Raw genomic sequence first — 16,803 nt, forward strand, 5'->3', positions numbered from 1 at the left:
GGAAATAAAATAAATAAATAATAACATCAGCAAATGTCATGCAGATTGTGTCCTGCATCTCTATTAAATTATGAAGCTCTGCAATGCATATTAAAGAAATCTCGGCACTGTAGGACATCCATTTTGCAATTTGAGAAAACTGTTTTGCAAATATAATATATATCACAAATAGTCATGCTCCACATCCTAAGACATGTCATCACTGATACATCATACTAATTATATACCTTATCCGGACTGCTTCACTTTTTGCGGACATTAACCAAAATCAACTTAAGACAACTACAGACAATTACCAGCTATAGAGCCTCTTCAGAGTTAAATGGCAGACTCGTCTGTACAACACCAAGCACAAGCGGAGGACGCAGCGATGTTAATATAAGAAGCCTGCACTATGCAATGCACCGGTGAGTCACTGTTTAAGAGGACGATAAAATGAGCACTTAATGAAAGACACTCCTGCCATGCCATGTCTGACGTGACTTAATATAACATACATACCACACTCTCTCTAAAGTATATACAACACTGAGGTGCTTCTGGTTGGATTCTCTATCCTGGGTGAATAAGGGCTCCATCCATATTGTCATGCACTCCTAAATATGTAATGCTGTTTACCATTTATGATAGAATTATCATATATTTGCATTGAGAACAGGTTTAAAAACGCATCAATGATTTCATCATGTGCTTGCTGAATCAGAAGTGAAGTGAGAAATGAGATGCGCGCAGATGCACCGATCTCACATGAGATTTCTATCTTAACACCTGCTCCGGTTACGTACTTAAAATTTCCATTCATTATTCAACTGCCAAACTGCAGCACTAAGTAGGTACATAAACCACCATAAGGGGGCACTCTAAACATTATTTTAGTTAACCAGATTTTCTCAGTGCACCTGAATTTCTTTTGAAAACAATATTTGTTTAGTATTCTTTTACATTAATTCAGTATGTGATACTAAATGTTAATTATAAGGAGTACTGAACAGGTTTACAAACATTTAGTCCTCGAGGATATTTTGGGTTAACTGGATTAATCTTGTTTTATCCTGACTCGAGAATATAATAGATATATTTAAAAAGAAATCTATACAAGATATAACAGTGGTACAGTATGGTGGTGTAGTGGTTAGCACCATCGCTTTGGACCTTCAGGGTCTGGGTGTGACTCCTGCCTCAGGGCTGTTTGGATGTTTTCCATGTGCAAGATAGGTTTCCTCTGGGTACACCAGTTTCCTCCCTAACGGTTAGGCTAATTAACGTTCCCAAATGGCGCATAGCATGTGAATACATGTGTGAATCTTGACCGTAGGTCCTACCATGGTTGTGAAAAATGGGAATAAACACGATGGTCACCATTGGCTTCCACAGATAGATGGATGGATGTAATAGATATATATTTTAGACATGATGATGTAATAGGTACTCCATCCATTTATTAACTGCTGTTCTTCAACTAGGGACCATAGACAAACAAGTCATCCATCTAGGAGCCTCTGTATTCCAACTAGGGACTGTAAAGGCCAATGGTAAACATTGTATATATTCCCATCCTGCATAACTGTGGTAGGACCTCCGGTAAACATTCACACCAATTAGCCTAATCTGCATGTCTTCGGACTGTGGGACGATACAGGAGTACTTGGAGGAAACCCACCAATCATGGGAAAAAACATTCCATCTCCATGCTCACAGACTCCAAGACAGGAATCAAACCCAGACCCTAAAGGTGCAAGGCGACAGTGGTAACCACAAAGCCACCGTGCCTCCATAACAGATACTGTACATAGTTAAAATGCAACTTCTACTTGTCACAGTGTCGTTATTATTACAGCTGCTCCTGTCACGGGCTATCCATAGCATCCCATCCAATCTGCATATAACTTAGCACAGATGTTTTATACCTGATGCAGCCCTGCTATTTTATGCAGTCTTTAGGCCATCACTGAATCTAGTGGCTGGAGATCGAAACCCAGGCCTTCCAGCAACTGAGACATCAATGCCCTGTTCTTACGTGATACAGTGTAAAAATATATAATGATTAAAAATCCTTCATATATTTGTATCTGTTATTTGTCTGTGTTTGACACTGCAGGTGTTAGAAAGACGCATTGCTGCATACTTAAAATATTTTGGTGCAGCATGTAGACTCATGGCTACCTAGTGTTCATGGAATAGTCAGACTATTCTGATTTTTATAAAAAATATTTAACATTCCTTTGAACATGATACAAAATAAATAAATAAATAAAAAACAGTAAAGTACATCCTGTACCGATTTACCAAATACCCTGTTTTCAGATCTATTTATAACGTTAAAATCTGTAAATCTTTGAAACCTACTGATCCAAGCGACCTGGATTCGCATCTTCTAAAGCTTGCACCTTTTTTGCTGAGCCTGAACCTCATATTTTTTTATTCAGAGCCTCGAGACTAATTCAGTTTTTGATATCTGGAAAGCGAAGAAGTGTGTGTTCTCCCCTTATTAAAAAGGGGGATCGTTCAGATTTTACAATTATCACCCTTCATATTCTACGGTTGCCCGTGATTTTAGAATAAAGCTTAGAGAATAGAGTCTGGCTTTAGATCAGCTCATAGCACCATAACAGCTGCAAAAAAATTTAATTATCAATTAATAATTTAAATGATATTATCAATGTCTTCAACAGAGAGTTCAATTTCTAAAGTTAATTCCTTAGGCTAGGAAATTCACTTTTATTATCCTCTCCAGTGGAGACTGAGAACTCAGTGACCTTTGGCACTCAGAGGGATTCAGTTGAAAAAGTATCCTATACTCCTTGTACTTGGGTGTCTGGGTAGATGATAAGCTCAAACATTGCTTAGTATATCTTCTCAAAAGGACAATACTATAGAAATGAAACTCGGATATATATATTTTTAAATATATAATGTGCAGTCTGTATAACAGTATAGATTTACTGTTCTCTGAAAATAGCTCGACATACAGCCATTATTGGCAAAATACTGTAGCTGGCAACAAAAGTGAGTACACTGTAAGTGTACATCTTTAACCATGCAAAGTCACATGACCTGTTTATTATGTTCATGTGTTTGTGTCTCCAGACCTAAACACTGTTCAGCACCTGTGGGGCATCCTCAAGCGGAAGGTAGCGAAGCGCCACGTGTCTGACATCCAGCAGCTCTGTGACATCATTATGGAGAAGTGGAAGAGGATCCCAGCAACAACATGTGTGTAGCTCTGGTGAATCCCAGGCCCAGGAGGATTAAGGCCGTACTAAATAACAACGGTGCTCACACAAAACAAAACACTGACACTTTGGACACAGTTTTGACATGTTCACTTAGGGTGTACTCATTTCCGTTGACAGTTATTTAGACTGCGTGTTGAGTTATTGTTAGAGGACAAAAAATCTGCACCGCTATACAAGCTGCACATTGACTAATCTAAAGTACTGTATATCCAAGTTTCATTTCTATAGTATTGTCTGTTGAGAACATATAATAAGGTGGTGGGTGAAATGTGAGATACTGTATATAAAAATAGAGAGATTTTATCTGATTTATTAGTATCAGACCCATTTAGACTGACTCCCCCTGATGACCTTTTTATTTTATTATTTACCAGTCAATGTCAAACTATTGCGTTCCACCTTGCATTAGTCCAGAGTTAATAATCACCCCTGTGAGATGTGCTATCACACCCATATATTACCTGCACTCGTCCCCACAGAGGTCGCTGTCGGAAAGTGTGAGTTTACTTGCGTGCATGCACATTTGAACACGTGTGCATGTGACGTGCTTTTTGACTTGAAGTTTATAAACAGGGTTGGATATAATGCAGTACCTGTACATACTGCTTTCTCACTCACTGCTGTACAAAGGCATAGGCAAAGGCAAACAGCCCTGAAAGTAACCCTGGCAAGCAAACTCCTGTAGACTCACACAGACCAAGAGCTCCACTGCTAAACTCGGTTAGCAAGAGAGATAGAAATCCATATCAGCACATCAACTCAACCTTACTGTTTTTTTTTATTACAGTATTTGCTGACATCAACATAAAAAAGAGAAAACACAAGCTGACCTGATTGCTGTTCCCGCAGTTCACCCTCATAATGGTTGTATGTGTGTGTATGGGGCATTGTGTAATTTGCAGGCACTATGCAGCTTGCTTAGTGAACTTATAGAGCTCTGACTTAACTATAGGAACATTATTTACATTCATGCTGCTTCCTCTATACTGCACTGTCCAGACTCTGTGTATTACATTTAATTGTGTTATTTTCCCCCTATACCATACATCACTCTGGTGGCACTCGTGGTTAGCACGATCGCCTTGTATCTCCAGGGTTTGCATGGGCCCCCCGTGCTTGGTGGTTTTTCTCCTGGTTCTCTGGTTTTCTCCCACGCAGATTAGATTAATTGGCGTTCCCAAATTGCCTGTAGTGTGTGAATTAGCATTTGAGTGTGTGTATGTGTGTGCCCTGCGATGGATTGGCAACCCATCCAGAGTGTACCCTAAGTCTCCTGGGATGGGCTCCATGACCTCCGCGACCCTGTACACAGAATTAAGCAGTATAGATGATGAGCGAGTACATTACTCAGCCTTCATTAAGCCTGAGGACACGGCAGCATCTAGCATATTTTTTATCTTCAAAGCCATATTGAATGAAGAGCCTTCTTAAATGTGTAATCTCATATCGCTTACCAACAGCTGTTATGATTTTCCGTCCTCTAGACGTCTGCCCTACAGATTACCTCGGACTTGCTAAAACGCCGTACTTCTATTTTGCGCCCAGGTGATAAAATAACCTTCAACAAACACTGAAGCTTAATGATTTTGTCTCCCTGGGGTAGATTAAAGCACCAATAAAAACACTGTGTGACTGAAGAATGCAATTGCCTTTCCTGAACTGGATGTTGTGAAATGTTTTTTCCTGTTTTTACATGTTAAGGATAAGGTTAAGGTGAGGATCACTTGATTGCTATTGTACGAATACAGCAAAATCGAATGCAATCTTATAATTGCGTGATACCAAAGTATTATGTGCCAAAGTGCCAAGACCACACTTAAAAACCATCCATACATTTATCTACTTTATCTACGAACCTCGGTAGTCCACGTATTGTAGGAACCATGGGGGCCAGTGGTAACCATTTGTACAACCTTCAGTCAACATTGTAATAAACAACAGTAATAAAGCTGATCTACACATCTTTGGAAGGTGGGAGGAACCCCACCAAGTAGGAAGAGGAAATGCAAACAGATCTGATGCAAGAATCGAACCCGTGACCTGGTGGTGCAAGGCGACAGTGCTAACCACTTAGCCGCTACTAGTCACAAAACTAGTCACATACTGTAAAATAATAATAATAATAATAATAATAAATAAATAAATAAATAAATAAAGGTGATGTTACCCAATATAAAAGTCAGATAAAACTAATCATGTAACACACACAAAATAAAAAAGGAGGGGGCTAAAACATTCTGCCTACTAATGATTATTGCACGGTAATCCTGCACTAGTAGACTGTATTGCACACATATATTTCTGACTCTTCCAGTGTTGTTGTATCACTGTCTGTTGTGGTACTTTATATCTAAAGGTACATAAACACAGGGATGGATCTGGGATAGAAACTGTTTTTCAGTGTGTTTGTTCGTGCTTTAATAGTTCCGTAACGGCTGCCCGAGGGCAGCAGCTCAGACGGGTGATGACCTGTGTGGTATGGGTCCTTAAGGATGCTACGCACCTTCCTGAGGCCGCAGGAACTGCAAAGATCCTCCAGGCGAAACTTGTTTGTGTGAATGAATTGAGTCATGCATTTTTTTTGTGTGTTTTTTTTTACATTTGTGCAAGGTTTAGTGAAGACATAGCACCATGGGTGCCAGGGATGTTATCAAGGATGATAGTGAGAAAAAAACTGAGCCACTTTTTCTGTTTCGTTTTTAAATCAGCCAGTGCCAAGATATTTAATGTGTATTTATTTCATATTTTAATTTATTTACATGTCTTTTCTAAATGTTTTGATTGTTTTTATATGCAAAATTGGAAATTGGTAATATTGGTAATATTTTTGGGTGGCTGAAATAGATTATCTGCATTTGCATAATTTCCTAAAGAAAAATGTGTTTTCGCAACACCAAATTTCGCCTTAGAAACTCACCTCCAAGTTATGTCGAGGTGCCACTTATAAGTAGATTTATAAGCGCAACAGATGAAACTATTGTAATTTGCCTAGTGGTCCAGCAGAGGGCCTACATGAAATTGCAAATCTATTGACCTCTCAGTAAACTAAGCTAGTGCACTACGACAAAAAAACTGTTAGCCAATTCTGCTAAAAAAAAAGCAGTTGCTTTAATCCATGATGATCAGAGGATTCACGCGCACCCAAGCGAGGAGTTTACGTTACCTGAGCTAGGTGTTAACATTAACATGTGCTCTAAAACCGAAGGAACCCTGCTAGGAGCTCATAACCAATCCCACCACTGATAAGATTCACAATTTATATTAAAAGTTATGTGCCGTATTACACTGTATGTGAGCAAAAAAAAGGCTAAGATAAATGTATGAAAATACTTTGGAATGCATGTTCCTCTTCCTTGTATATCATAATATTTAACATTTTATGAAGGATGTGCTTACTGCAGTTGAGCTAAGTGTTGTATATTTGACGCAGCACTTTACTCATCTTTGTCTCTCCCTCATCCCTGACCTTGTCTTTTTCACTGTCTTCGTACATTCATCTTCTCTTATCCAGCTTCCTTCATCTCTCTCTCTCTCTCTCTCTCTTTCTCTCTCTCTCTGCCGTGAATCTCTTTGCTCTCCTCAACACTCCTAAACTCTCACTTTATATAAGTTGAGTCATAAAACATGAGCACAAATATTTTGACTTGTAATCCTAATAATTTTCTTGTTTGTGTGCGCATGTGTGTGTGAAAGAGAGAGAATGTGTACTTACGAGAGAATAGCTGAGAGAGAGAAGAGTTCAGCTGTGAGGTAGGCCAGATACACCAGCAGGAAGACGAACAGCGGCTCGATGATGCGCACCCTCTTGGTGAAACGAGTAATGAAGGCCAGAATAACAGCAAAGATCAGCCCCACCAGCGTCCCTCCGATGCTGACTATAAGGAAGGAGGCTGAGAAAAAGCACAACTCAGACATTTTCCCCCCAGTTTTCCTGTTAGTAAGCATGTTTGACTTTCTGCAGATTGATCTATAGTCTCTTACTTCACTTATCTTCCAGCATCATGCTTTTGCATTTTGTCAGAATCGACAATACGTTCCAACATAAAGAGTAAGGCTTGTACTTTTTAAAATTAAAATTATTAAATATATGGGGAAAAAAAACACAGAGTGCACTTTGCCAAAAGTCTGTCTAAAGTTTTAAATAAATAGAACTATAGCAGGAACTGAACTCACCGACACCTTTGAAGTAGTCTGCTGTTTGGACGTTTCCCGGGCCCACTTCTACAAATGAGATATAAACCTTATACAAAACCTACAAAACAGACAAAACAACAGTACCATAAATTCTTACCAGTTTAACATTTCTGAAATGTATCAGTAAGCAGGTTATAGTACTGGATCTGAAGGACTGGTTGTGGATTGATAGCAGATCAGATCTGACATATTTTCCAATCCAATCCACATCTCCAGTATGAATGCAAGGGCGTTTGACTAACAGAAAACTAATTGTACGATTAGTACCACGGCCGTAAAATGGGAATAAATAGAATGGTCATCACCACTGATCTTCATGGTCCCTGGTTGGACTACAGAGGCTTCTAGATAGACGGACTTGTACTTTTATTTGAGTATTGACTTTGTGTACTTCTACCAACTCTCTTTAAAAGTTTTACAGAGCATTTTACCAAGGCCATGTCAGTTTAAAGTTTGGACTGTTTGTGATGTTTGCCCATGGGTTACAAAGAGACAGGAGGCTTGACATGCCTAAACATTTATTACAAATAGTAGAGAGTTGTAAGAGTTGTAAGAATGAGAAAGTCTATAGACACTTGTTTAAATACGAATGCATGGATGGATGGATTGTTTTGTGAATGTATAAGAGGATGGACTGAACTTAAAAAACTTCAGTTCTGCAGTTCTCACAACATGAGAGCACTATAAGCAACATGAATTCTTACAAAAATCTACATTTCCAAGCACGAGTACAGTCACAGTGAAAACCATTTTTTTTTTCTTTCTAGGTCAGATGACACATTGCCAAGAAAGGCCACATGGTGTAGATAAAGCTTCAACCTGAGGCTCAGTGGACCTGCACATGAACCCATTTATTTAGGGCTCAATTCCAGCCAAACTGCCTTAAATCCAGTATTACATTAATGCCAGCCGAGTCGAGTTAATAAGATCTGAACCTGGCCGCCACCCATACTCGGCTCACTCGCTCTGCTACTTTTTCTGTCTTGATACTGAACCATTCATTTTATCCACAAGAGCATGTGCACTTTGTTTGCTAGAGATTTATACTTCAGCCATACAACACAAATGTTTTTTTTATTCCAGCTCTAGAACAAATATACAGTTAAGGGACTGACTAAGAGAGCTTTGACTTATTCCTCATTATTAAGACTTTCCAAGCAATGGTGCTAAATTGTACAGTCTGTAAGCTTCTCGTTAAACAGCTATATTAAATAAATCCTAATTAGTCATGCAATTTCTGTAGTCATGCTCAATATCAAATGCGTAATTAAATAAGCCGGGCTGGCATTCTCTCAGCAACTTTAAATTGGTTGCATTTCGATGGAGTCGTAATCCCATAATGCTCCACCACACGGCCAATAACGTGGCGGTTCTCATTCCCTAAAGCTACGTGGGAATCTAGCAAGAAGGTCAAAGTTCTCTGACTGCAACTACATTAACTTCAGTAATCTCACGAGTAAAACTGTGGCAACAAACCACTGTTTCTGTGAGCATTACTCAAGAGAACTTCAACACTTATGAAGCTTGGATTCTGATCTGACAGTTCTCCATATTTATAATTAAAGATTTTTAAGCATTTGAAGCAAAGCTGATTAGACACTGCAACAACTTGGACGACTATTTACAGTACTTTTCTTTCACTTATGTCCTAGTCTGGTCCAAATCTGTCCAGACACACAAAAGGATGGTTCATTCTTCAAAACAGTGGATGCAAATATGTACTTTATATGTGTGCTAAAGATATGACAACAATAGAGCGGATTTTCAGGAATATTAGCGAGGTTTCTAAGTCACTCGACTTGAAGAGTTGCGGTGGAGCAATTAAAGCAGATTAAAAACAAAGTTTAGGTTTCTTTCAAGTCTGTCTTAAATTAAAATTGATGTACATATACTGTAAGTACATGACCATAAGTCATTATAAGCTCACCAAACACTGACTATAAGGTTTGTCACTCGGAACATGAGTACAATGTAATTAGAGATGGGAATCAGCAGTCATAACCCTATACAATAATATCACTATACTTACAGTAGGTGCACTCTGTACAGAATTGTTTATATCTAAGGCTGATCCAGCCGATCACGGACAGGTAAACTGAAAACCAGCCAATTCTGGTCACTGGCCGATCGACTGTTTTATCGGTATTATAAATGTAAAAATTGTTTTTAAAAAATTATTATGGAGTCAGTGTGGCAATACCCGAAGTAATTAGGGCCAAATTCCTCAACTCTCGTCCTGTCCAAAAATGCATTCCAAAGTTTAGCTTTGAACTTCCATTGAGCTAAATCAAATTGGTCTTTGTTAAGTTACAGTTAAGTTTAAGAATGACATAAAGGAAGCATAAGTGCTTGACATGCCCGTGCCTCAAAACACTGGCCAGTGTTCCAAATCAGAAGAAGGCCAAACACAAACGCACACGTGATGCGTCTGAAGTGTTTATTATGATCAAAGAGAACATATTTAAGCTTTTGTCCAGGTGCCTTGTGTCACGTACATCAAAAGAACAAAAGTCATTAACATGCAAGTCATAGAGGGACTCTGAGACAGACAGAGACCATAAGAAATAAATTAGCATTTTCCGGTTTGACAAAAGGGTTCCAGCTGACACGAGCTATTTTTATATATATTCATCTGGACGCAGGCTATAGAAAGTATTACCATCTAGGGAATAAGGTAGTGCAATGAGAGGGATGTTTAATGGGCACAGAGGCGCATGGGAAGGTTCACCGAATATCAGAAAACCTAACAGCATCTTTTAAACTTATAGTGTAAGTAGTACAAATGTAACTCTTTTCTTTTCCCGGGACTTGCTATGGTATATGGCTAAACAGAAGTAGCCGTACGGCTAACTGAAGGTAGATATATGACTAGCCCTGGTGAAAGAAAAGAGTTACATTTGTTCTGGAGACTGCAGAAGCTTCATATGAGTCTCAGCTGAACTTTGAAATGCATTTTTGCATGATCGAGGGTTGTGGAATATCTTAAATTGTATTCGCGTTCCAAGCGACTTCAAGGTCAGTGTGCGGAACACAAAATTTTAGAGGCGAAGACACTTACTGTATATGCACCTCAATATTGATTTAACACAGACTTTAAAAAATCTGAACTACCCCTTTAAGGTGAACTATGTAGGAAAGCTACATGAAAGCGAAGTCAGAGACGACAAAAGGTCACCTAGCGCAGCCCTGCAGTAAGTCGTGTTTATGAGAGTAAGATTTCCGGCCTTTACAAGTGACAGCTTTGTATTGAACACTTTAGCAGACCTAAGCCAGGCTCTCGTGCTGCTGAAGTCGTACCTTTAATGACTCATACCTCCTGAGGATCTTATATATTAAAGCCTTTGCTGAGCATCTGCTCTTGGCATTTGCAATTTAAGTAATTTAATCCATATCAAAGCATGGCAAACGGGCTAATCACAAGGCACCGTACTGTGCTTCGGATCAGCAAAACCAGCACATTTAGTAATGGTAATGGTAATGCTGGTAACATGATTCACATTATAGTACAGGCTGGCCAAAAGTACCCATAGGTGCAATGAGGTTTATTTAGTGAATTAAGAATTTGTAGATCTCATTGCATCAGAACAGTCGTGAAATAAAGCTGGTATGGTGTTACCATTATTGGACCACTCTCACCCTGGAGTTTGAGTATGAAATGCGCAACATGCTGCCAAAACTCTAATAATCAGATGTAATAGTATCACAAAAAGACATTCTTTAGGCACCTGTGAAACTAAGACTGCTTTGCCATTGCCTGTCTACTCAAGCATACTAAAGACCTTGATCCAAGACATTTCCACATGTTTGGGCCATTAAAGGATTTCCTGGGAGGCCAGACGTGATGATGACATAAAGCAGGCACCGGTGTACTGTATAAATTTTCTACCTCAATTTTACCCAAGCACTAGTGAAACGCTGAGATAAGTGCATTAGTGTAGCAGGGGATCATATAGAGAAATAACACAATTAAAAGTCCTGGTTTAACTGGAGCGCCTCTCGTTCAAAGAGACAAAAAGTAAGTACTCAGCTGTTCCATCCCCAGGTGTGTAACTCCCTCATTATTCCGCTTATAAGTAAGCAGATACAAGGTCTAGAGTTCACTACTTCAAGTGTTGCATTTGCATTTGGAGTCCGTTAACTCAGAGTCTTTTAACTCTCAATATGAAGTCCAGAGAGCTGTCACTGCCAGTGAAGCTAGCCATCATCGGGATGAAAAAATCAATATACCCGTCAGGTTAGGAAAAGAAACACCAGTGTGGCCAATTATTAACAATTTGGTCCACTTTAAAAAAAGAAAGAATGCACTAGAGAGCGCAGGCACACCAAAATGCCTCGAAAGCCATAAACAACTGATGAAAGAATAATTATTTCCCTGGTGAAGGGAAACACGTGGGAGTATCTGTGTCAAAGTCAACAATGAAGACATGTCTTTACCAAAGAAATGACAAGGCATTTACAACAAGACTAACATTAAAATCCCTAAACGCCTGCAAAGCATACAGTCCCACCTTACGTTGTGGAGCAGACATTTATATTTTATTTTAAATTGACAAAAATTACAGCGCCAAATTGTTATATAGTGATAGTAGCTAGATTACAGTCTGTACAAAAAGGCTGGCCAAGGTCAGTGAAGCAGCTCTTACAGAAGCTATTACCTTTCGAGTTTGCTTGTTAAGCATCTGTCTGTGGGAGATCACTGAACTTATTTGTACTTATTACGGATGTTTGTCACTCTATTCCCTCAGTGAACTGGCACTATAGCGTCCCCATAGCAAGCCCACTTACTGATCTACAACGTGCATCCGTTCACCCGTGCGAGTCCCGGATTAGATACGGACGGATCTGACTAAAATAAACGTGCATATTTTAGTATGTACCCACTTAATGTGATTTTTGCATATTCTATTCCAGAGCATGGCTGGTGAGATTTGTGTTCAGTCAGTCACAAGAGCATTAGTGAGATCAGGAACTGAAGTTGGGTGAGGAGGTACAGGGTGTCTGGGATGCATTCGATGTTCTGGTTCTTCTCAAAGAGGAGAAACTCTTGTAAGGCTAGGGCAAAAGAAAACACATAAGGTGTGTTATGGTGTTAAGGTATAGTGGTTGCTCAGTGTTTAAGGCACTGCACTATGGATCAGAAGGTCCCAAACCTCACGATCAAGTACCATTGTTGGGCCCTTTACCCTCAGATGGATAATGAGACAAAAATGTAAGTACTTCTGGATAAGGGTGTCCAAATGGCATAATATACAGGTAAATGATCAGGCATCCACAATTATCTGGCCATATATTGTAAACGTGGTTGAGAACCAGAGAGCATTTCTGAATCTCTTTTTCTTTTTCCAAGAGATTTCATTACATTACACCCTGAATGTGAGATCGACAGTCTCCATACGTCAAATAATGTTTTCAAACTGAAGGTTGTCAGGCGACTTTCCTACTCTATGAATCTGAGCACTGAATCATTTCTGGCATCGATCAATAATATTGATAAATCCTTAAACTGAATACACACAAGCATAAACCTTAAAAAAAATTGCAACTTCATAAATAAAAATAAAAGCTATGATATTGTGTAGCGTAAGGCTATACAATTTAATTGATCATGCAACTCAATCAATGTTTTATTGATTTAATAAACTAAATCAATGGGTCAGGTTTTGATTTGGAGACTTTTTGAATTCATTTTACTTTGAAGCAATACCGCCACCTACAGGACAGGAGTGTGGTGCAGGATGCTGCACAGTGGCTTAGTGGTTAGCACTGTTAGCGATGGGGTACCAGCACATCATAGGGCACAAGTGCACACACACACTTACATTCCCTGCGCTAATCAACATAGACAACATGTTTTTGAACTGTGGGAGAAAACCAGAGTAGCCGGAAGAAAACCCAACAAGTCTAGGGACTGAAGAAAACTCCACACACAGATCATGTTTCAATGCCTTAAATATTGATTAAACCTTTAAGCCTAACAACAGTGCTAATCATTATGCCACTGTGCCACGTCAATGTAAATATGTGGAGAAAATGGTGGTTTAGCGATTAGCAATGTCGCATTCCACCTCCAGGGTGCATGGGGTTTCCATGTTCTCCCTGTGCTTGGTGGGCTTTCTCCAGGTGCTCCGGTTTCTCCCACAGTCCACAGCCCTACCACGGTCGTACAATAGGAATGAATACAGCTGTTAGAGACAAATCACACAATAGACATGTGGAAGGTCATGTGACTTACCACAGTGACCGCATCATTGACAAGCGACTCGCCAAAGACGATGATGAAGAGCATCTCGTTAACGTGGACCTCCTCGAACACGGCGAGCACTGCGACAGGGTCCACGGCTGAGATCAGCGCTCCAAAAAGCAGGAACTCCATCAGACCTGCTTCCACCTTATCATCTACAGTACACACACAGACAATCGCAGTGGAAGATTCTGTGCAGTATTGCTTTTGGCAAACACACTCTTTAATTTAGCATGACCTTTACACTTCTGTCCGGTTTTATAACGACTCACCGATGACCCCTGCCTGCTTCACTCCATAGAGACAGAACCCTGTACAGAAAGCGTTCCACAGAGTCCCTACCACGGCATACATCAGAATGGCACCGAGGTTGTCGAAAAACAGTCGGGCGGGCATGAAATAACCAGCATCCCCTACAATAGTGGGGAGCAGGAAGAGGAAGAAGAGGCCCGGATCCAGCTGGTAGAGCTGCTTCTTGCTGGCGATGAGCACCACACCACCCAGGACCAGACCCAACAGAATCAGCATGCAGCTCTCTGGGACAACCGTGGTGAAGCGCTGTGAGAAGTGGAACACTGAAATAGACATTAAAAGAGAAAGGAGCTTTTTTAACTCAACGTGAAACAGTGAGCGCGTAAATATAAAGGCAGGATTAATGATTCAGATAAACAGTCTCAAATTCCACACATATAACTAAGGAAATGTTTTCAAAATGAAAATGATGACTGATCTTAATTGCTGTGACTATTAATTTGTCGTGGCACCATGCTGCATCGCTGTACTGTACAGTATGTCAGCAGAAGATGACAAAAGCACCATTTTAATCCTGATTGTAGCAAGATGGCAATTCTGCTACTTCATCTTTCTTGCTGTTATAAAAAGTGCTTAAATAAAATTTTTATCGTTTTCATTTTTCGGGAACACTTTATCCTGTGTAGGGTCAATGAGGGCCTGCATCCTATACCAGGGAATTTAGGGGATAAAGTAGGGGATACCCCGGTATGCCCCACTTCATCATCACACACTAGAAGCAATTTGGAAAATTAAGGAAACTTAGGGCATAAAGCAGGGGATACCCTGGTGTACTCCATCGCATCATCACACACTAGGGTCAATTTGGAAACCCACGAGGTACAGGAAGAAGTTCTTCACACAGACTTGATGCAATATTTGGGTCAGGGGTAGCTCCGTGGTCCAAAATCCCACAACCGCCAAGTTACCCCTGTTGGGCTCAGATATATAATAACATGTAGTAGATCTTGATGTTTGCCAAATGCCAAAAACCTATCAAGCACCATGATGAAACTAGGTTTGAAGACCAACCCAGGAAAGCAAGACTAGCTCTTACCTCTGCTGCAGAGGAGAGCTCATTTAGAGTTACCAGTCTCAGAAATCAATTAACCTGAAACAGCACCTCAGATTACAGGCATTATGAAGGTTGTTTATGTAACAACCTCAGCAGCAACCTCATTTCCCCTCTCGTCTGTTCCAACCTCTCAGCGTTCAGCATGACCAGATCATTCTGATCATGATCTGCACCTGTTTCTCACTGGTTCATATCCTGAGTTTGATGTTTTTTTATACAGTATGTGAATGATTCATAATTTACTGTGTGGTTTAAAAGACAAAAACATTGCTCTGAAACTGGAATGCAAATTAGAGACAAAAAAGTCAGGGAGCCTGGAGAATTATTCCTCAAGAATACATTAATAATATAACAGAAAGTCTGGCTCTTTGGAAGCAATACAGTATATGAAGAAATGACTTGGGTTCAAGACTTTTGCACTGTATTCCCGAGCGGATGATAAGGTTTGGATACTCTTGAGAATATAATGTTAAATGATTCAGTACAGGTATAAACTGCTTAATATGATTTAGGAAGCACAGAGGAAACTGTTACAGGTCATTAGAGCTCGTGCAACTAGCAAAGCAACAGGAGCGGATTCATGTTGATTTAAATACACTGAGCCATTGAGCTGACAATGTTATCGAAGAAGAACATGCAGTGATGCATGTAGTGGAACTAAAAACTTATTATAAACTAATTTACGCTGTTCTGCACAGCATCACAAGTGGTGTTTATTAAACAAAAGGCTTAGGGCTGTTTGGAGAAGAAGAGACATGAGTGAGCAGGAAATGACTGGAGTCATAAGCATAAACTCAGGAATCATACTGCTGTGCGATACACAAGAAATGAAACACGAGGAGACATGCTGTTACAGGAAAATAATTAACGTCAGGGCGGCTTAATGTGCGTTAAAAGAGCAATCATATCACATCTCAAAATGTGTTATCTAACTTACAACACAGCAGTTAGCCAACATTTACAAATGTGTTATTATTTAAAGAAGAAAACGGCAAACTTTTTATCCATTTAGTTACCTCTAAAGTTGAATAGTTCACACAGCAGCAGCTACAGTATAAAAAAGTCGTTCAATGATCAGCCTCTCATTCTGAACGCCTCTTTTGTTAATAAGACTAAATATTGCAGTTGTCTCATGCCAACCAGACTCGTTAGATTCTTTGATTAATTAAACCTGAGTGGTGCAGCATAAAGTGCTCGCCCTATCATCTCGTGATCTCAAGTTGGAATCCCGGGTGATACTGTAACGTCTTGCACTTTCACATTAATCATGGCTCTGCAGGCAATCGTGGTCTGTCAAGCAGAAGAGACGGATAGCGGATAACGAATAGGACTGTCCTCCAAGTGTGTTTTTCAGAATTAAGTATTTAACATTCATTGATCTTTAATATTGCATGCAGGGTGACCGGGGCCTGGAGCCAGTCACACGCGAACAACGGACAATCCGGTATTCCATTTAGCCTTATCTGCATGCCTTTGGACTGTGGGAGGAAACCAGAATACCTGGAGGAAACCCACAAAGCTCAGGGAAAACATGCAAACTCCATGCACACAGACTCTGAGACAGGATTTGAACCCTAGCCCTGGAGGTGCACGGCGACAATGCTAACCACTATGCTATTCAATAGCGCCATTGAATTGATATTTACTAAATATTTACATGTTACACTACACGCATTTATACTGTTGTTTAATATATTACATATTTACGCCCTAAAAGAAATTAAATATGTATATGTGTGTTTATGCGAAGACATTTATTAATGTAT

General features: G+C 39.8%; 1 protein-coding gene across 1 annotated transcript in view; it reads right to left on the reverse strand.

The window, feature by feature from the left end:
* Positions 1-16,803, reverse strand: part of slc9a5 (solute carrier family 9 member A5) — a 46,711-nt gene that overhangs the window by 18,339 nt on the left and 11,569 nt on the right. The window contains exons 2-5 of the mRNA XM_053493371.1: positions 13,944-14,246; positions 13,663-13,826; positions 7,410-7,488; positions 6,949-7,126 (exon numbers count right to left, since the gene is read on the reverse strand). Coding sequence (XP_053349346.1) covers positions 6,949-7,126; positions 7,410-7,488; positions 13,663-13,826; positions 13,944-14,246 — 724 coding nt within the window. The remainder of the gene's footprint in view (positions 1-6,948; positions 7,127-7,409; positions 7,489-13,662; positions 13,827-13,943; positions 14,247-16,803) is intronic.

The sequence above is a fragment of the Clarias gariepinus genome, chromosome 3, assembly GCF_024256425.1.
Source record: "Clarias gariepinus isolate MV-2021 ecotype Netherlands chromosome 3, CGAR_prim_01v2, whole genome shotgun sequence".
Lineage (NCBI taxonomy): Eukaryota > Metazoa > Chordata > Actinopteri > Siluriformes > Clariidae > Clarias > Clarias gariepinus.